Source organism: Ranitomeya variabilis, chromosome 5, assembly GCF_051348905.1.
Source record: "Ranitomeya variabilis isolate aRanVar5 chromosome 5, aRanVar5.hap1, whole genome shotgun sequence".
NCBI lineage: Eukaryota > Metazoa > Chordata > Amphibia > Anura > Dendrobatidae > Ranitomeya > Ranitomeya variabilis.
This window is the reverse complement of record NC_135236.1, coordinates 77,782,733-77,804,556: the sequence shown is the minus strand read 5'-3', so window position 1 is coordinate 77,804,556 and position 21,824 is coordinate 77,782,733. Positions and strand designations below refer to the sequence as shown.

The 21,824-nt window shown below is 42.6% G+C and overlaps 1 protein-coding gene across 1 annotated transcript; it reads left to right on the top strand.

Annotated features, from left to right (window-relative positions):
* Window positions 1-3,796: 3,796 nt before the first annotated feature.
* Window positions 3,797-18,758, top strand: LOC143773331 (C-type lectin lectoxin-Lio3-like). The gene is made up of 8 exons (XM_077260805.1): window positions 3,797-3,856; window positions 3,937-4,014; window positions 4,908-5,012; window positions 7,156-7,197; window positions 7,380-7,457; window positions 8,431-8,582; window positions 11,355-11,467; window positions 17,817-18,758. Exons 1-8 carry the CDS (start codon window positions 3,832-3,834, stop codon window positions 17,947-17,949), a joined length of 726 nt encoding a protein of 241 aa, XP_077116920.1. The 5' UTR covers window positions 3,797-3,831; the 3' UTR covers window positions 17,950-18,758.
* Window positions 18,759-21,824: the final 3,066 nt, after the last annotated feature.

Below are 21,824 nucleotides of genomic sequence, written 5' to 3'. Positions count from 1 at the left end.
CCGCCTAAAAAACGTGTCGCGACGCATCCTGAGGCATGCGTCGTTGGCTACAATGGAAGCCTATGAGCGACGGATGCGTCGGGACACGTCGTACGACGCAATGCAGCGCTGCAATACGTTTTTTTACACTGAGCATGCTCAGAAGCTGGATTTTGTTGCCAATTGGCCAGACACCCCCAAATCTATATAAACCTGGCCTGGGCCTTCAACCCCACATATATGGCCACGTATATAAGTGCCACGTATTTAAGTGCCACGTATTTAAGTGCCACGTATTTAAGTGCCACGTATATACAGTTAGGTCCATATATATTTGGACAGAGACAACATTTTTCTAATTTTGATTATAGACATTACCACAATGAATTTTAAACAAAACAATTCAGATGCAGTTGAAGTTCAGACTTTCAGCTTTCATTTGAGGGTATCCACATTAAAATTGGATGAAGGGTTAAGGAGTTTCAGCTCCTTAACATGTGCCACCCTGTTTTTAAAGGGACCAAAAGTAATTGGACAGATTCAATAATTAAAAATAAAATGTTCATTTTTAGTACTTGGTTGAAAACCCTTTGTTGGCAATAACTGCCGGAAGTCTTGAACTTATGGACATCACCAGACGCTGTGTTTCCTCCTTTTTGATGCTCTGCCAGGCCTTCACTGCGGTGGTTTTCAGTTTCTGTTTGTTTGTGGGCCTTTCTGTCTGAAGTTTTGTCTTTAACAAGTGAAATGCATGCTCAATTGGGTTGAGATCAGGTGACTGACTTGGCCATTCAAGAATATTCCACTTCTTTGCTTTAATAAACTCCTGGATTGCTTTGGCTTCATGTTTTGGGTCATTGTCCATCTGTAGTATAAAACGACGACCAATCAGTTTGGCTGCATTTGGCTGGATCTGAGCACACAGTATCTCTCTGAATACCTCAGAATTCATTCGGCTGCTTCTGTCCTGTGTCACATCATCAATAAACACTAGTGACCCAGTGCCACTGGCAGCCATGCATGCCCAAGCCATCACACTGCCTCCGCCGTGTTTTACAGATGATGTGGTATGCTTTGGATCATGAGCTGTACCACGCCTTCGCCATACTTTTCTCTTTCCATCATTCTGGTAGAGGTTGATCTTGGTTTCATCTGTCCAAAGAATGTTCTTCCAGAACTGTGCTGGCTTTTTTAGATGTTTTTTAGCACAGTCCAGTCTAGCCTTTTTCTTCTTGATGCTTATGAGTGGCTTGCACCGTGCAGTGAACCCTCTGTATTTACTTTCATGCAGTCTTCTCTTTATGGTAGATTTGGATATTGATACGCCGACCTCCGGGAGAGTGTTGGTCACTTGGTTGGCTGTTGTGAACGGGTTTCTCTTCACCATGGAGATTACTCTGCCATCATCCACCACTGTTGTCTTCCGTGGGCGCCCAGGTCTTTTTGCATTGATGAGTTCACCAGTGCTTTATTTCTTTCTCGGGATGTACCAAACTGTAGATTTTGCCACTCCTAATATTGTAGCAATTTCTCGGATGGGTTTTTTCTGTTTTCACAGCTTAAGGATGGCTTGTTTCACCTGCATGGAGAGCTCCTTTGACCGCATGTTTACTTCACAGCAAAACCTTCCAAATGCAAGCACCACACCTCAAATAAACTCCAGGCCTTTTATCTGCTTAATTGAGAATGACATAACAAAGGGATTGCCCACACCTGTTCATGAAATAGCCTTGGAGTCAATTGTCCAATTACTTTTGGTCCCTTTAAAAACAGGGTGGCACATGTTAAAGAGCTGAAACTCCTAAACCCTTCATCCAATTTTAATGAAATTCAAATGAAAGCTGAAAGTCTGAACTTCAACTGCATCTGAACTGTTTTGCTTAAAATTCATTGTGGTAATGTCTATAACCAAAATTAGAAAAATGTTGTCTCTGTCCAAATATATATGGACCTAACTGTAAGTGCCACGTATATAAGTGCCACGTATATAAGTGCCACGTATATAAGTGCCACGTACTTAAGTGCCACGTACATAAGTGCCACGTACATAAGTGCCACGTACATAAGTGCCACGTATTTAAGTGCCACGTATATAAGTGCCACGTATTTCAGTGCCACGTACTATAAATACTATAACTACGTGGTTATACGTGGCACTTAAATACGTGGCACTGAAATATGTGGCACTATGACTGTCAGAAAATGTTCATTAAACGGTTAGGTGTGAGGTTAGGGGTAGGTTATGGTTTGGATCCCTTTATCATCATCCGTAGTTCATTAATCGGATGTATCCAGAGTCGCCTCCGTCTCCGTTACTGCAGAAGCATCCTACGTCTTTCCGCTGCCGCCTCCTTCTCCCGCACTATGATATCCAGGCGATTCGTCTCAAAGATAATGTCGGTAACCAAACTAGCAATCCTCACAAGAACACCTTCCATCGCTGCCACAAAACTAAAACCCTCAAAGATGGGCTGTAAAAACAGTAACTATATAGTTTTCCATATTTTCCAGTAGCCAATCAAATTTGGGAGCCTCCCATTTTAAAAACGGATCCGTCGTAAAAACGGATGCAACGGATGGTAAAAACGGATGCAACGCATCCAGTATTTAGACGGAAACGTTTAGCGGATTTGCGACGGATCCGTCGAAATGCTGTATGCGTGGCATACATTTGTCACTTTTTTTGACGCATCCGTTTTTTCGGCAAAAAACGGATTTGCGACGTAATGCAGTTAACGCTAGTGTGAAAGTAGCCTTATAGGTTAGCCTGGCCATAAAATGGCACATCAGAGTATTATGATTTATGACTATTGCACAACACTTCTCATGAATGATACATTGTAGCTCTATATCACATACTGGTTTTCCCATTTAAATATTCAATTATGTCACCATATAAATATATGCAATAATTTATGTTAAATTGGTCCTGCTCATTTCCTATAAAATATGAACGTACGCCGCTAACTGCAGTTCTGTAGGAAGACATGCCCAGTTGTGATATAGACACATTATAATGTGAAGAATTCAGCCATGATTTCCCCAGAATAATGAGCCCCGGAGAGAGCATGGACCCTCTAGTGATGAGCGAGTATACTCGTTACTCGAGATTTCCCGAGCATGCTGGGGTGGTCTCTGAGTATTTCGCCGTGCTCGGAGATTTAGTTTTTGTCAACTCAGCTGCATGATTTGTGACTTGTAGAGAGGCTGAATATATGTAGGAATTCCCTTACAAACAGGCAATCCCCACGCGTATTCAAGCTGTCTAGCAGCCGCAAATCATGCAGCTGCGTCGACAAAAACTAAATCTCCAAGCACGCCGAAATACTCAGAGACCACTCTAGCATGCTCGGGAAATCTCAAGTAACGAGTACACTCGCTCATCACTACCGCCCTCAATATTCTGCCCAAAGCCCTCAATTCCGATATTTACGGCCCATCCTAAGGATAAGCCATTGATAGTGTGATTTTGGAAATGACTTTTAGGCATAAAACTTATTATGTGAGAAGTTATATAGCATGGAGGAACAAAGGGAAGAGGAGACCCTAAAAAAACGTTTAAAACTTTTCAAAACAAGGTAAACTATGAAAGAACCAAACTAAATCAAATATAAAAGCGACAGGTGAATGAGAACCAAATCATGTTGTGTTAGTATATTTTTAGTATTTATTTGTGTAAGTAATTATACTTAATGATAGATTAATTTAGGTGTGGAATGTACCATCTAATGTTAATGAAAATCCCCTTCTCTGCTGGCACCGTCCTCTTCCTCGTCTGGAGAATATATAACAGGTACATATTACAGGTCAGGGTTACTGGTAGCATATAAGAGAAGAAGAGAAGAAAAGAGAATGGATGGGAAAAGTAATGGCGTTGGTAAGATGGAAACAATGAGGGACGGTAAGAATACACGGTGCTGGTACGAAGAACCTAAATTCCTACAATTTATTCCACAGGATATTCGGAAAAAGATAATGGAGTCTTTACTGTGGATGTGTTTCAGACAGTAGAAAACAACACTATGAGGGGCAAATGTAAAGTATAATTCTATCTATCTATCATCTATCTATCGTATATCTATCTATCTATCTATTATCTATCTATCATCTATATCTATCTATCTATCTATAATCTATCTATCTATCTATCTATCTATCTATCTATTATCTATCTATCTATCTATCTATCTATCTATCTATCTATCTATCTATCATCTATTATCTATCTTGCTATATACAGTACTTGAGGTGCAGATTGATACATATATATGTTTATTTACAGGGACAAAGTAATATCTGTCTATGGTCCATGGTAGATCAGTAGTATATGCCAATAGTGGAATTCCCTTAAGGGAAAAAAGGAGAGAGGGTGGCACTTTATGAATTTCGTAAGGGCGCTCCCATTATAGCAGGTATAATCAAATGGAAAAATTACCAAAAAAATTACCAGAAGAAGAAAGTAAAATAAAAATGTATTTAAAAACACAATGTGCTTTCGGCTGTACCCAGCGTTCATCAGGTGTTGAGACCTGGAGAAGGTTGGATGAAGTCAAAACGTGTTGTGTTTTAAATACATTTTTCTTTTACTTTGTTCTTCTGAAATATTTTTAGTAATTTATTCATTTCATTACATCTGCTATAATGGGAGCGCACTTTACCTGGTATCTCCACCCAGGTCAGTAGGTTAGCCATTATTCTTTAATGACCAGTAGCCTAGTAATTGTGGCTGGGAATGATAATACAGGACAACTTTCAGGTTTGTGATCCCTGGAAGACAAATTAGATCTTGTAAACCTCGTTAGTTTAGAAGAGATCCTAAAAACCTATACTCCATTCATTAATGCCTCTACATTTGATCAATGGGTGGGGATTTTACATACATAAATAATGAAGTATTTTATTTTGTAGTTTTTAATTCTTTTTTCTAGTTGAATCCTGTTTTGGGAGGAAGAGGTCTTTAGTATTCAGAATTGCTGCCCTTGTCTTAATCTTGCTGGTCGTGATACTCCTGATAATCATTGTATGTGCATTCTGTAAGTATAAGACATGTTAGCAGAGTGTTTTAATATGTGTGAAAGGAAGTTCCAAACTAGAGACCTGTCTATTTACTTACATAGTTTCGTAGGTTTAAAGAAAGACCTAGCTCCATCAAGTTCAACCTTTCTCCACCAATTGTACATTTTGTCATTAATTTAACTAACCCTCAATGTTATGTGTATGAAGGAAATCGTCCAGCCCTTTTTTAAAAGCTGTTATAGTGTCTGCCATTATTACCTCTTGTGGTCGGGCATCTCACATGAGAAGGGCTCACACACAGAGCCGAAACGTCACGCACAAATGGTCTATTAAAATAGCTTTTTTTGCACTAAAATGATAGTGTGCTGCTTCTTTGATTTTTCTTACATGTGGGGGTAGCTCTATATTGGTACTCTGTAACTGAACAATTTAGTTCAAACCCCTAATAAATTGTTCAATTCAGATTTTTTTTTTTTAATAAAACTTGATTACAGAGATTTCTTCTGATGATGTTAATCTAGTTGTAAGCATAAATGGTCCATAGACAAAATTGACTTTGCTAAAAGTGCAAGTAATTTCTTTGGAGGCAGCGGCATAGTTGTCTGCCATCCACTTCTAGTTGAAGTAAAAGAGATCTGAAATCCAACCTCTATAATCACGGTTTAATCCAATTGGAGACATCAGTAGACCGTCCGACGTACCTGAACACTGGGAATGGTATCTGCTAATGTCAATGGACATCCTATAACCACACCTAGGGGTCCATTGATCTGCTTACTTCCCGCACGGGGCTGTGCACACCATGCGGGAAGTAAGCAGATTATGTGCGGTTGGTACCCAGGGTGGAGGAGAGGAGACTCTCCTCCACGCACTGGGCACCATATAATTGGTAAAAAAATAAGAATTAAAATAAAAAATAGTCCTATACTCACCCTCTGATGGCCCCCGAAGTGTTCCCGCCTCTGTGCTGCACGCTGGCTTCGGTTCCTGTAGCTGGTGTGCGGTGAAGGACCTTGCCGAATGACGTCACTGTCCTGTGATTGGCCGAGACCGCTCACGTGACCGTGACGTCATGGAAGGCCCTGCGCGCACACATCAGCTATAGGAACGGACGCCGGTGAGGAGATCTGATGTCTGCGGGTATGTGCACACGTTGCGGATTTCTTGCAGAAATTTCCTGAAGAAAACCGGAAATTTTCTGCAAGAAATCCGCATTTTTTTTTTTTGCGTTTTTTTTCCGTTTTTTTTGCGTTTTTTTAGCATTCTGCAAGCGTAATTAGCTTGCAGAATGCTACAGTTTTCCAAGCGATCTGTAGCATCGCTTGGAAAACTGACTGACAAGTTGGTCACACTTGTCAAACATAGCGTTTGACAAGTGTGACCAACTTGTTACTATAGATGCTGCTTTTGCAGCATCTATAGTAAAAGATAGAACGTTTAAAAATAATAAAAAAAATAAAAAAAATGCTTATACTCACCCGCAGACATCAGATCTCCTCACCGGCGTCTGTTCCTATAGCTGATGTGTGCGCGCAGGGCCTTCCATGACGTCACGGTCACGTGAGCGGTCTCGGCCAATCACAGGATAGTGACGTCATTCGGCAAGGTCCTTCACCGCACACCAGCTACAGGAACCGAAGCCAGCGTGCAGCACAGAGGCGGGAACACTCCGGGGCCATCAGAGGGTGAGTATAGGACTATTTTTTATTTTAATTCTTATTTTTTTACCAATTATATGGTGCCCAGTGCGTGGAGGAGAGTCTCCTCTCCTCCACCCTGGGTACCAACCGCACATAATCTGCTTACTTCCCGCATCGTGGGCACAGCCCCGTGCGGGAAGTAAGCAGATCAATGGACCCCTAGGTGTGCGGAATCCCCTGCAATTCCGCATTTTAATGAACATGTTGCTTTTTTTTCCGCGATGCGATTTTTTCGCGGAAAAAAAGGCTACATTTGCACAAAAAATGCGGAATACACTGAAAATAATGGGAGGCATATGTTAGCGTTTTTTTCGCGTTTTTATCACGTTTTTATAGCGAAAAAACGCGAAAAAAACGCGAAAAATACTGAACGTGTGCACATGGCCTAAGACTCAAGTTAAGACAGTTTATATCCAATTGTGTCCAATGAGCTGATCAAATATTTGTTCTGTTTCTTCAGATTCATCTATCAATGGACAACTGAAGATAATGAATGAACAAGGTAACTCCACCAATGTCCTGCAATTCAGTATGTGCCCAAATAGCTCTACTCCATCTTCTATCTCACAACTTTCCAGAATAATTGTGTGTGACTTAGAGAATTCATAGTATTTGGGTAAATATTATTATTGGATGAATTGATATGTGGCATTGAATTTTTCTATATGACATTAATATCTACAGCATCAGAATCCCAGAAGCATGGTGTAGAGGAGCTAGACAACCTGAAGACAAAAGTGACAGACCTCAGTGATTCAATGGGTAAGGAGATATCTAAAAAATTCACTTAGGTGCCAGTGGAGGTACTAACAAGTCTCTTTGCCTTGGCCAGAACATTTACAGGTGCTTCTCACAGAATTAGAAAATCATCAAAAAGTTAATTTATTTCACTTCTTCAATAGAAAAAGTGAAACTCATATATTATATAGAGTCATTACAAACAGAGTGATCTATTTCAAGTGTTTATTTCTGTTAATGTTGATGATTATGGCTTACAGCCAATGAAAAGCAACACACTACCAACGTACGTTGAGCTTCCTTTTCTCTCACTGACACCCACCCCATCTGTTGTCCTTACCCAGGCTGACACGTGTAATGTTCATTAGTGCTGGAAGTGATGGCCTGGCTCACTCATGTCTTCCTTCTATGACTGCAGGCGTCCTGTTCTGGGTGGAGTCTCCCCGCGGGCCTTCAGTGCTTGACCGAGGGTGGATGTCTCCCAGATCTAGAGAGAAGAGGGCTGGGCACCAGTTCTTGCCTGGTGTTGTCTTGACCAACGCAGGTCTAGGGTTCGAGCCTTGAGTAGCGTAGTCTGTGCTCTGGATCTTGACTGACGCTGATCGGGTCCTCAGGTTGTGGTTTACATAGTCATGGCAGCTAGCACCCTGATGGCACATGCCACTTGCTAAGGCCTACCACTCTGGCTTCAGTTTCATCTCTCGCCCACACCTACTCTTGGTGCCAAAGGGTGCGGTGCGCAGGGACGTTATATCTGGGAACTTCGTCATCCCAGGCATCAGATCCCCCTGCAACTCTTCTGGTGCCAGTTGGTTCGCATGGTCTCGTCTAGCCATTAGGAGGCAGCCTTCTGGCACTAATGATAGATCACGTAGGGGCTATTCAGGGGTAGCATCACCTCCAATTACATTAAGTACACTATTGTTCACATCAAGTGATCACAATCTGAGTACTGCTGTGTTGCACTTGAGTCATCTGCTTCTGTTTCTTTAAATAGATAATATGTGCAAAATGTGCCCCCTTGGCTGGCATACCATCGGTTCTTCCTGTTATTATGTCTCAGAGGAATTGAGAACCTGGGATGAAGCCCAAGATGAATGCTACAAAGTTAACTCTTTTCTAGTTATGATAAAGGACAGGAATGAGTCGGTGAGTAACATGTGCAAGGAGACATATTAACAAGTCTTTACAGATTATCCTTTGCAATTGGATGTTCCAGTGTATTATCGGCATACAAAAGGGTCATATCAGAATTAAAAATCTATTTTTTTTTCAAGAAATAGTGCCACCTTTGCCAACAAGTTCTTTGAGGAGTTTCACTCAATGGAACAAAAAATGTTCTGACCCTCCTTCAGTGATGTAGCATGGGAAACCAAAAAGGCTATAGCCCCAGATGCCAGATTCTATGGTAGCACAATATTTTACATCCCTTCTCATCCCACACTTTAATATGAGCCAGAACTCTATATCTCATTGTAGTGGTGCCAGCAAGCAGCAAATATCTGTCTGGTGGCTGTAGGATGACAAACATCTCAATATAATGAAATGAGCAGAGGCAGACACAAAAAGATGAGGAGCCCTATGTAAGAACAGTACAGTGTATAATTTCCATTCAATAGTTCATCATAATGCACATTTCAGCCTGGTGAAAATGGGCCCCTTAACTCTTTGGCCCCTGTGCAGTTGCACAGATTGTTGCACAGATTGTACCAATGATATTTTCCTCCTTAGAAATGAGTATTATCATCTCGTTCACTAGCTCTAGCCCAGTCAACTCCTGTCCCTCGCTCAGACAGGAGCCTCTATGAGGCCCTTTCCTTTGTTCCTCAAACGAAGCTTTCAGTTTTTTAAATGGCCCTCAAGTATGGAATAGCGGCTACAAAGCTGAATACGTTGTATTTTTTTTTTAATTCTAATTTCCATTGCAGAGATATTAACTTGTAAAATTTAGATACTATGTTTTTTTTGGTAACCCATTACTTGTCAAGTTAGCAATTTTCTTTTTTTTTTATTACAGATTTTTAATGATTTGAGTCCTAATGAATCAGAAACACAATTTTAAAATTTTTTACAAGTACGGATTTTCAGAAAAGGGCGTCCCAATATTCAATTAAAAATGACAATGACCCGATTTCCTATTTTGGAAACATTCATTTTACAAACACAACACAAAAAATTGGACCTAATTATAAAAATTATAAAATTTTAGTTGCTAGAAGCAAAAGATTAGGCGTCCCCAAAAAAAGGACATTGGTAGATAATGGGTTAAGACCGAAAGTGTGTCTCTGGGGCCAGTTAGTTTGTCTTGTCAGAGGTCGACCAGGTATAAGCAGGACGCATCATACAGAGAAAAAAACTAAACCTTCCAGAGAAGGTCAGACCCAGCTTTGTATGTATGATACAGAAAGACATGTAACGGCACATAGTCCTGCTCTCTATGCTGATTTCACTGCTGGTACCTACTATGATTACAATTGGGGGAGTAAAGAAGCTATGTGTCATTAAAAACACCTCAGCATCTGCAGCTCTCACAGCACTATCAGCATGAATGGAGGGAACGTAGAGCACAGCTGTGTGTCAAAACCCTTTTTCTTGTATGTAGCTCTTCTTTCACAGTACTTTCAGCTCTCCTCTATTCCTCCCCCAGCTGACACTGACAGTGCTTTGAGAGCCTGAGAGAAGTCCTGCAGAGCTGTTTTTATTGATACAGCGCTGCTCTTCTCCTTGATCTCACTTCTGGCATCTACAGTGATTACAAGGGGAAGGAAGGGAGCACAAGCACAGCTGTTTGTCATTACAAACTCATCTTCCAGGTCTCTTCCCAGGTCATTAGAAGTATAGAGGTAGGAGGCAAGAGAGAAGAGCTGAAAGCACTGTGAGAACAGAGTTGGAGATACAGAGGTGTTGGGAATGACACACAGCTCTGCTCTTCTCCACTCCCCATAGTAGGTGACAAATTAGTGATGAGCGAATATACTTGTTACTCGAGATTTCTCGAGCATGCTCGGATGTTCTCCGAGTATTTTTTAGTGCTCGGAGATTTAGTTTTTTTCGCCGCAGCTGAATGATTTTCAGCTACTAACTATTCCTGTCCTAGGGGTACGCTTAAAGGTAGATAGGCCCGAGTCTCCAACCTTACTGTGCTCTTGTAAAAATTCTAATCTGTCCCCTCCCCCACCCTATGACGCATGGGACAGAAATCAAAGGTAAACCAGACACACAAAAATAAAACAGGGATAACAGAAAACCTTTATCATACAAAAGCACTAACCTACAATAGAGACGAGTATAGGGACAGGGAGGAATAAACTAAATGGGGAAAGGGAACATGAGATAAACAAATGCACACAATAGCAACCTACAGAACACCACAAATCCAAACTTCAACTACTTAGCTATAGCACACAGCACAGGAAGACAAAGCTTCAATAGCAACAACAAACTCCTATTCAGCACAGCATCTAAGAGCAAGGAAGCAGAGCTTTCACTGGCAAGACAGAGAGCATCTGGTCAGGTTTCATAGGAATAGTCAATGATCAGATCAGAAACAGCTGGAATGGAGCTGCATGTTTCTGACCAGCATAGAATGGGTTGTTAACCTCTTTAGCACCAAAGGAGAGTAAATTAATTTAATATGGGATGCAAAACGCATAGCTTAAATGGAAGATCTGCGATTCACAATATGAAGTGACCTTCTATCCCCAAATCTCCCAAGTTGACACACTAATGACACCTATACACCAATGAAGCCATTGTTGGACTGTCCTTGTTAATTGTATTTGTGCAGCTCCAATAGGGTGTCAAACTATTTTATGACATTTCTTTATGTTATGCATGTAAGATTTATTTTTTTATTGTCACACATGAGACCTGTGAATAATAACAAGGAACTCGATTGATAATATTGATGTTTGGTTGTAGGATTCTTTGAATGCATTAATTAAGAGAACCAGATATTACTGGATAGGACTCAGACGAGACACAATAGATATACACATCTGGAAGTGGACAGATGGATCAGAAGTAACCTTTACGTAAGTACAGCTACCATAACTATCTATCTACCAATCTATCCTATCACATATCTATCTATCTATCTATCTATCTATCTATCTATCTATCTATCTATCTATCTATCTATCTATCTATCTATCCATCTTTATATCAATTTAAAGGGGTTGTTCAAGCAAAATACAATTTTATCTAGAAGATGAATACGAAAAAACAACAATACTTGCCTACCAGCACCCACCTTGGATCCAGCGCAGACCACTCTTGTCTGTGCAGATTCAGGAAGCGATGCTGTCACGGTTTCACCAGCCCCAGGACTGCTGTACCTATGATTGCCTGTAGCAGTCAGGTGAGTTAGAGCAGTGCATTTTCATAAAACATTTGATGACATGCTGCTCAATTCTACTGACCTCTGCAGCCAATCACATGTGATAGCAGTCCATTAGCTGGTGGATCAGTAACATCACTACTTCTTATCTCGGCGCAGACCACAAAGTGGATTGTGCTGGATCCAGGTAAATATGATTGAGTTTATTTTTTACATTTCCTATCCTCTGGGCAAAATTTTATTTTGCCCAGACAACATTTTTAATATCTATTTTGGTATCTGCAGTATTTCATATCTTCATATTTATATATCTATCTCACACCTACAGTATCTATATGTCTATTAACCCTTTCCGATGTTGGGCAAACAAATACGCCCACGTCGGACTCCCTCCCTTTGATGTAGGCTTCGGCGCTGAGCCCACATCTTTCCCGACACATGTTTGCTGTTTTGAACAGCTGACATTATTATTATTATTTATTTATATAGCACTATTAATTCCATGGTGCTGTACCTTAGAAAAGGGGTTATGTACAGGGTTATAGATATCGTTTACGGTAAACAAATTTACAATGACAGACTGGTACAGAGAGGAGAGGACCCTGTCGTTGCGGACTTACATTCCATGGGAAAATGGGGAAGAGACAGAAGGTCGGGGTGCAGCAGTTCTGGTAGTGGTGAGGCGGCAGCTCTGGAGGTGGTGAGGCGGCAGCTCTGGCAGTGGTGATGCGGCAGCTCGGGTGGTGGTGAGGCGGCAGCTCGGGTGGTGGTGATGCAGCAGAATGGTTATTGCAGGCTGTAGGCTTTCCTGAAGAGATGGGTTTTCAGGTTCCGTCTGAAGCATCCAAGGGTGGTGGATAATCGGACGTGTTGAGGCGTGTAATTCCAGAGGATGGGGGATATTCGGGAGAAATCTTGGAGGCGGATGTGTGAGGACCGTGAGGATGTGTGAGGATAAGTGTGGAGATAGTGGGAGATTAGTTCAGAGATATAGGGAAGGGACAGGTTGTAGATGGCTTTGTAGATTAGTGTTAGTAGTTTGAACTGGATTCGTTGGGGAATTGGGAGCCAGTGGAGGGATTTGCAGAGGGGAGAAACAGGGGAGTAGCGAGGAGAGAGGTGGATTAGCCGGGCAGCAGAGTTGAGGACAGACTGGAGTGGTGCAAGAGAGTTAGCAGGGAGGCCACAGAGGAGGGTGTTGAAGTAATCGAGGCAGGAGATGATGAGGGCATACACAAGAGTTTTAGTAGTTTGTGGTCTGAGGAAGGGATGGATTCTGGCAATATTTTTGAGTTGGAGGCGACAGGAGGTGGCAAGAGTTTGGATGTGCAGTTTGAAGGACAGGGCAAAGTCGAGAATTACTGTTATGAACTGGTGGCCTAGGAGCAGCATGAGGAACACTCTGGAGAAGGTGGTACCTGTACTGACCGCAAACCCTGAACTTAACACCGCAACTAGAAGCAGCCGTGGGATGTACCTAACACTCCCTAGACACCTCGTCACAGCCGGAGGTCTAAATACCCCTAGAGACAGAAAAGGGAAAACTATCTTGCCTCAGAGAAAATCCCCAAAGGATAGACAGCCCCCCACAAATATTGACTGTGAGAGGAGAGGAAAATAACATACGCAGACTGAAATCAGGATTTAGCAAAGGAGGCCGTACTAGCTAGATAGAAAGGATAGAACAGAGTGCTATGCGGTCAGTAGTAAAAACACTAGAAAATATCCACCACAGAAAGTACAAAATCTCCACATCCAACTAAGGATATGGAGGGTATATCTGCATCTCCAGAGATACCAGCATGGCTGAACAAATCCTTGCACAGACCAAGCTGGACAAAACAAAACGTAGAAATGAACTGAACTATTAAGCCCACAGCATGTGGACTGCAAAAGCAAAGCCAGAACTTATCTTTGATGAAATGAACAGCAAGCAGGAAAGACCAGGAAAGGATGTGAATCCTCCAGGAACAATGGACAACTGGCACTGACTAAAGGGTGAAGCCAGACTAAATAGCCCAGTCCGAAGTGGACACACCTGATGACTGCTGTGAAAGACAGACAGCAGCGCTACCACTTATAACCACCGGAGGCAGCCCAAGAGCAGAATTCACAACAAATTACCCCAAGGCAGCGGATTTCAGGTGCGAGAGAGAGCGTGAGGCCATTTACCATAATAGATAGATCAGGTAGGGGGGGATACACGAGATGGGGAAAGATGATGAGTTCGGTTTTGTCTACACTGAGATTTAGGAAGCGAGAGTTGAAGAAGGAGGATATGGCTAATTCTGGACAGCAGAGAGGTGACATCTGGCCCAGAGAAGTAGATCTGAGTGTCGTCTGCATACAGGTGGTACTGGAAGCCATGGGACTTTATGAGTAGTCCTAGGCCAATGGTATAGATGGAAAAATATAGGGGCCCTAGGACAGAGCCTTGAGGGATTCCAACAGAGAGAGGGCGGGATGAGGAGGTAGTGTGGGAGTGGGAAATGCTAAATGTGCGGTCAGAAAGGTGTGAGGCAATCCAGGACAAGGCAAGTTCTTTGATGCCAAGGGACGAAAGAATCTGTAGCAGTAGGCAGTGGTCGACTGTGTCGAAAGCAGAGGACAGGTCGAGAAGGAGGAGGATGGAGAACTGTCTCTTAGCTTTGGCTGTAAGTCATTAGTAATTTTGGTCAGAGCAGTTTCGGTGGAATGGTGGGGGCGGAAGCCAGATTGGAGGTTGTCAAAGAGAGAGTTAGATGAGAGGTGGGAGGAAAGTTGAGCATGGACATGCTGCTCAAGGAGTTTGGAAGCAAATGGGAGCAGTGATATGGAGCGATAGCTGGGAATAGCAGTTGGGTCAAGGTTAGCTTTTTTGAGGATGGGTGTGATGGTGGCATGTTTGAAAGCAGAGGGGAAGGTACCAGAAGATAGCGATAGGTTGAAGAGATGGGTTAGGGCTGGAATGAGCATGTTAGTGAGGTTGGGGAGCAGGTGGGAAGGGATGGGGTCAAGTGCACAGGTGGTGAGGTGTGATTTGGAAAGGAGGTGAGTAAGTTTTCCTTCAGTGATGTTGGAGAGGGAAGTTATTAGGGAAGGGCAGAGGTCTGGTATGTGGAGTGGTTGGGGTGGTGGAACAGTAAAGGATTGCCTTGCTTGGTCAATCTTGTTTTTGTGGTAGGTGGCAAAGTCCTCAGAAGAGCTGAGGTGAGTTGGAGGTGGCAGTGGTGGGTGGAGGAGAGAGTTAAATGTGCTGAACAGTTGTTTTAGGTTGTAGGATAATGTAGATACAAGGTTAGTGAAATAGGTCTGTTTAGAAGAAGTGATGGCTAGTTTGAAGGCAAATGTAGCTTGTTTGAAAGCAGTGAAGTCGTCTGGCAGGTGTGTTTTTTTCCAACGCCACTCCGTGACCCTGGATGCTTGTCAGAGTTTTTGGTTAGGTTGTTATGCCAGGGTTGCCTATTGATTTGTCGCACTTTGCCATGCATGAGAGGGGCAACTGAGTCTATGGTTGATGTGAGGGTGGCATTACAGAAAGCGGTGGTGCTGTCCATGTCGTGGAGTGAAGATATGGAGGACAGGTGTAGAAGAGAGTCTGAGAGTCTGTGAATGTCTAGGTGTGCAAGGTTTCTGCGAAGATGTGGTAGTGGCTGGACATGGGGGGCAGGTGAGGAGAACAAGGATGAGAAGGTGAGTAGATGGTGGTCAGATAGGGGGAAGGGAGAGGTTGTGAGATTAGATAAGGAACAGAGGCGGGTGAAGATGAGGTCTAGTGTATGTCCGTTTGTGTGGGTGGCTGTGGAGGACCACTGGGTGAGTCCAAAGGATGAAGTAAGGGCCAGGAGCTTGGAAGCTGCTGGCTGGCGGGTGTCAGTAGGGATATTAAAGTCACCCATTATGATGGGGATGTCAGCAGAGAGAAAGTGAAGAAGCCAGGTGGAGAATTCCTCAATGAAGGCAGTGGCTGAGCCTGGTGGTCAGTATATGACAGCCATTTGGAGATTGGAGGGAGCGTAGATACGGACAGAGTGAACCTCGAAAGAACGGAGGATAAGAGAGGGTGGGGGTTGGATAGGGTTAAAGTAGCAGTTTTTAGAAAGAAGGAAACCCACTCCTCCGCCATGTCTGTTGCCAGAGCGAGGAGTGTGGGTAAAGTGGAGGCCGCCATAACTCAGTGCAGCAGGGGAGGCCGTGTCAGGGGGCGTCAGCCAAGTCTCAGTGAGGGCCAGGAAGGAAAGGTTGTGGGAAGTATAGAGATCGTGGATCACGTGGAGCTTGTTGCAGATGGAGCGGGCATTCCAAAGTACCCCAGAGAAAAGAAGCAGGGGGGTCGGGGTCAGTGGCACAGATTTTAAATGTGAGGGGTTGCGGTAGTTTCTCTTAGTGTGAGAAGGATAGGGGTGAGGATTAGTGGGATGTTTGAGGCGTGGGGGGGCCAGGATTTGGGGATATGTCGCCAGCAGTGAGAATGAGAAGAGAAAGGGAAAGCAGGTGGGTGAAGGAGAGCAATCGGCTTATATTATTATACTTTAGTAGGTGAGGTCTGAAGTTAAAGAGCAGGTCTGCGGATGAAGCGAGGTGGGCGGTGGGAGAGAGGGGGATATAGTTATTTGGTTCAAGGGTGCAGAGGTAAGGGGTTAGCGAAGGAGAGTGAGGATTACTGGAGCAAAAACAGTGAGGGCAAATGTGAGCATGGTTAGAGATCAGGGGAAGACAAGAACGCAAGTGAAATTAAAAGACAGTGATTAGTCTTAACTTCTGGACTATTTCTGGTATATTTCTGATGATACACTTAAAAAGATGTAACTTTAAATGATGTCACATCTGACTAAAGTCACATCTGACCAGCTCCATTCAACTTATACCATTCATATGTCCATGAAATGGGGAAGAGGAGAGGATGGAGGACAGTTCACAGCAGGGAACAATTAGCAGATTGCAGTTAAAAGGACAGAATGACGTGGATTGATAGTGCTAGGTGTGAAGAGCATGGATATATCAATCTGCATTCAGTAAATTTGGAGTATGATACATGGAATTAAAGTCAGGGAAAAAGTAGCAGCGTGCCAGATAGAACAGAAGGAGAGACATACATGCGATTCAGGGGTGCAATGGGTATTCCAGGTTAGGATACAGTTCAGACATACCAGACAGAACAGAGGGAGAGAAATACATGGGATTCAGGGGTGCAGTGGGTATTCCAGGTTAGGACACAGTTCAGACATACCAGATAGAACAGACGGAGAGAAATACATGGGATTCATTCAGGGGTGTAGTGGGTATTCCAGGTTAGGACACAATTCAGACGTACCTGTGGATGAAAGTAGATGGATCAGGGCATGACAGCATGAAGGAGAATATACCATGGGTTACCATTGTGGTATATTTCTGATGATACACTTAAAAAGATGTCACTTTAAATGATGTCACATCTGACTAAAGTCATATCTGACCAGCTCTGATCACGGGTCACCAATGGGTTGGCATGAAAACCAGAGGTCTCCTGGAGACCTCTATGGTTGTCACTGCCAGATTGCTATGAGCGCCACCCGGTGGTATACTATGAGTATACAAAGCGGTGGCTGTAACCACACCCCCAGCCTTGACTGACAGCCGGCCTCAATGCTGAACCAGTGTCAGTCAGAGTCCGAGACCTTGTTACAGTCTCCACTTTTTATATTGAGTGGTGACTGAACCAGCGCCGGCACCACCCTTGTGACTGAAACCAAAATACTGCGGGGGAAGGAATAAACTTCTTTTTTTTCCCCTAAGTGTTCAGCTAAGTGCAAGCACCGGGCAGGTTAGTGATGCTATTACCCTGCGGATTAACCTCATATTTGCAGGTTAATAGCATTTTTTTCAGGTGACCGATTCCCTTTAAACAAAACAGGCCTAGAGCTAATTCAGTAATCTACAGATATATTTTGTATGTCAAAGATTTAATGTGCCTCAACCTCCCCCCAGGAAAAAGAAACTGAGATTAAGTACCAAAGATTGCTGTAAACTGAGTCTACAAACATCTTTTACATTCTAAAAACATTGATGCTTTTATGTATTTGTAGAAACTGGGGAGTCAATCAGCCCAATTTTATATCCAAGGATCAGCACTGTGGAGCACTTAATAAAGGAGCTTGGGATGATCGAATCTGTGGAAATGCGTGGAGTTATATCTGTGAAAAAAATAGTTACTGTTGACATTTATTCTCGGGTCAATGCACAAATACCAAATATATTTCTAATTGCTATAACTATATGATCACTATGCTCATATACACGTGGCTTATTTTAAGTTTAATGGCAGAATTGCTGAAAAGGAATGTATTACCCATGTTATTTTTGAATGATTAAAACCAGATGATAAAAAAAATTATTTTCTTATAATCTGTTTTGATTTTGTAAAAGTAGCATTGTTTAGTCTATATTTTGCATATGATCATGGGGAGGTCATTTTGCATGATCTTCTTTTAACAGCGTTAATAAATGTGCTTTACAGCAATCATCTGAACAAAGGAAAGGACATGCTCATTGACTTTAAAGGGATGTTCTCTTAAATTGCTTTAATTAATAAGCATGCAAATAAAAAAGTTTGCAATTGACTTGCTTTTTCTATTTGCTGCGATTCTCCTGTGATGACCACCTTTATTTTTAATAGTGTACACCTGGTTTACAAGGAGCTTGGTCACCAGACCCTGGCCCAGAGTGTACTGTGGAGATCAGACTGAAAGAATCCATTGTGTCTTTCTCCTGAGACATCTGGCTTATTTCAGGAAACTTAAGCAAAGTTGACATTTCCTTTTATGGACGCATTCCATCTGTGTTGTAACCTTTTACCTACATACTAGAAGCTGTACCTTATCTCTAGTACAGACTGTTTTTGTAAAAGGATGTGAAATATGAGCGCTTGTACGCATGTCTGTAAAATGTTTAACTTTTTGCTATAAAAAGGAGGGGGTAGAGCCCAGTGAGTCAGACGTGCTCCTGGGCTTCCCCTGTATATGATCACACAACCTTTTGTGCTGCGTGTCATTTCACTCGGATCCCTACCTCTAGTAAGCCAGGGACTGGGAAGGACTTAACATTTCTTTGGTGCACCGAACAGGGACTCGAGGTGAGAGTATTTGCTCGAGATTTACCTGCGGATACGGACAACGGAGATCTGGGATAATGGACGGCAAATGAACTGAAAAACCTGGCCAGGTAAGAGACATTATTAGTTCTCTTTTATCTGCCCTGTATTATCCGAAAGATCTCTATGAGCCGTGTCACGCTGGGTTAGTCTAGTAGTGAGTAGATACCTATAAAACTCGGGTTACCATATTGTATAGATTTATGAGTCCTGTCCCTGGCAGTGTGTGAACAGTGTGAAGGTTGTGGTATGTTGTGAAAGAAGAGCAAAAGTGCGTAGAAAAATAAGCCGAAATAGTTGGGGTATAAGCCTTATACACGGAAGTCAGCCTAACTGGGTCATGTGGTTGCGTCCTTCTGGGAGACCTCCGCCCATGCTTGACTCTCATTAAGTGCTTAACCTCCTTCATTTCTGGATAAGGTTTGATAGAATGAGCCCAGGACGCGGTTTCATGAGCCTGGGACAAGTATGCTAACTGACACAGAAAGTTTTGTGATCTGTATGGTGTTGCTGGGTCTGTTTGCATGCATAATAGCACTTAAGTACGTCCTGCATATTAGAAGAAATGGAGCAGACAAGCCTTTCAATATTTTAGCTCCCTAGGAGAGAAGGCAACGAGACATCACCATAGAGTAAGTGATTGTCCAAACGTCACCTGGGGTAGAAATAGCTAATATTGAAAAAGAAAAATGGGAAATAAACAGACAAAAACCGTCTTAGGACAAGTGGAAGCAGCAGATATCATACAGGAAAGATGTGGAAAGATAGTCAGAAGGCAGATTAGGAGGGTAAGAGAAAAATTGGGAATTTCAGAAGCACTTATGTTCAGTACAGAATGGGAAAAACTGAGTAAAGAACGAGGTGGAATTATCAAAGACAATGGGTGGGAAGAAATCATACATTGTATGATAGAGGTCTCAAAAACAGCTAAAGAGGAGAATTGGAAGTACGATCCAGACACTTCCAAATGGATCATGGGGAAGGGAAAAAGTTGTGACATAATCCCGCCACCTTACCTAGATCCAAAAGCCCAATCATTTGTACCATCTGGAAGAGTAGAAGGAGGAAAACAATTTCCAGCCTTGTATCCCAATCTTGGTGGGGTAGGAGGATGGGAATGTTCACACTGTGGACAACAAAATCCAGATTGGAGAAATGATTGCCTAGCCTGTGGTACACCTAGATATGGCGCTGTACTTGCCCCTGTTAGGGTAGTACCAAGACCCTTTAGGGAACCTGGTGCTGACGGGGTAATGGGAACTAGATATCATCAGACCCGACAGTATTTTCCATGGTCTCCAGCTGAGGGTATGTCCCTCCTGCATAATGCGCCTGATCCCACTCAATATCCTATCCGATTTGCACAATACATACAACAAATCATGCAGACTCATGCCGGGGTCTGGGCGGACGGGGAAGAATTATGTAGAATGAAAATGTCCCCCGGACTTTTTCAGGAATTATTGACACACCTACAGCCCAATAGACCAGTGGCAGAAGGGGGTGCCTTAGAGACAGAAGCATCAGGTACCCAGTTCACAGAGGCATTAATAATTTTCATGAGAGGAAAACAGAGGGAAAGGGGATCTACGGGTGTGATTATGCAGAAATTTGGGCAAAGTATTGAAGAATATAGTCAAGAACTAGAAAATAGCTTTAGGGATGAAGGATTGGATTTGACTGATGCTTCAGTAAGGAGACTTTTTACAAAACAATTAATAGAGGGGCTAGATCCGAAAATCAGAGAAAAATTTAAATCCTCTACTCCAGATTGGAGAACAATTGAACAACCAAATATTGTGAAACAATGATGTTTAGGAATAGCCATGGATATGAGAGAGAATCGTAAGCCTGTTAGAATAGCACAAGCTAATACAGGAGGAAGAGTGAGACACAATTTTCCTTGCCACTACTGTAAAAAGCCAGGTCATTTCCAAAGAGAGTGCAGGAAGAAGTTGGCAGATATAAAGTCAGGCAAATTTGTTCCCAGAAATAACCCTCCCCAAACGGACAACCAGCAGAAATCTACCATCATAGATGGTCCCATACCAGATTCAGATTGACTCGATGTGTTACAAACTTCCCTACCAGCTAGGAGACCTATGATACAGGTGAATGTGGGGGGGAGAGAGATTCCATTTTTGATAGATACAGGTGCAACTTCCTCAATTTTGAATCAAGATTTTCTTCCGAATCCGGAAGATATTTCAGAACAAACAACTTTTGCTGAGGGTTATGATGGGGTAATTCGAACACTGCCATATACTGTGCCCCTAGAGGTCTCATTAGGACCTAAATGTTTTGCATCCAGATTTTTGTATGCCAGAGGTGCCCCAACATGTCTGTTAGGAACTGATGTACTAAAGAAATTAGAAGCTAACATCAATTTTAGGGAAGATGGCACAGTTATGCTGACTATCCCTGATGATGCAGAATCATTAGAACAATATGTCAGAATTCAGGCTTTTGAGGATTATACTGAAGAAAAAGAGTACACCACAGATCTAGATCTCTCAATGATCCCAGAAACACTGTGGGCACAGGGTGACACTGATGTGGGATTATTGCATATTTCTCCTGTAAAATTATCTGTGCAACCAGGAACTGTTCTCCCACAGCTCAGACAATACCCTGTGAGTGCCCAGCAGGAATTAGCGATTACAAAACAGATAGAGGAATATAGAGAGAAAGGAGTTTTGGTAGAGATACAATCACCTGCTAACACTCCTCTGTATCCAGTCAAGAAGAGAACTCTTGATAAGAGTTCTATGCCCAAATATCGTATGGTACATGATCTAAGAGAAATAAACAAAGTTCTAGATCCAATCACCCCAGTTGTACCCAATCCTCATACGTTACTATCACAGATACCAGCCAGTTCTCAAGTGTTTACTGTAATAGATCTTTCAAATGCATTTTTCTCGGTTCCTTTACACCAAGATAG

Excerpts from the sequence above, each read along its gene's own strand:
- LOC143773331 (XM_077260805.1), top strand. The coding sequence starts at position 3,832 with ATGGATGGGAAAAGTAATGGCGTTG. Across the intron at positions 3,857-3,936 it reads TGGGAAAAGTAATGGCGTTG|GATATTCGGAAAAAGATAAT; the intron begins GTAAGATGGAAA and ends TTTATTCCACAG. Across the intron at positions 4,015-4,907 it reads CAACACTATGAGGGGCAAAT|TTGAATCCTGTTTTGGGAGG; the intron begins GTAAAGTATAAT and ends TCTTTTTTCTAG.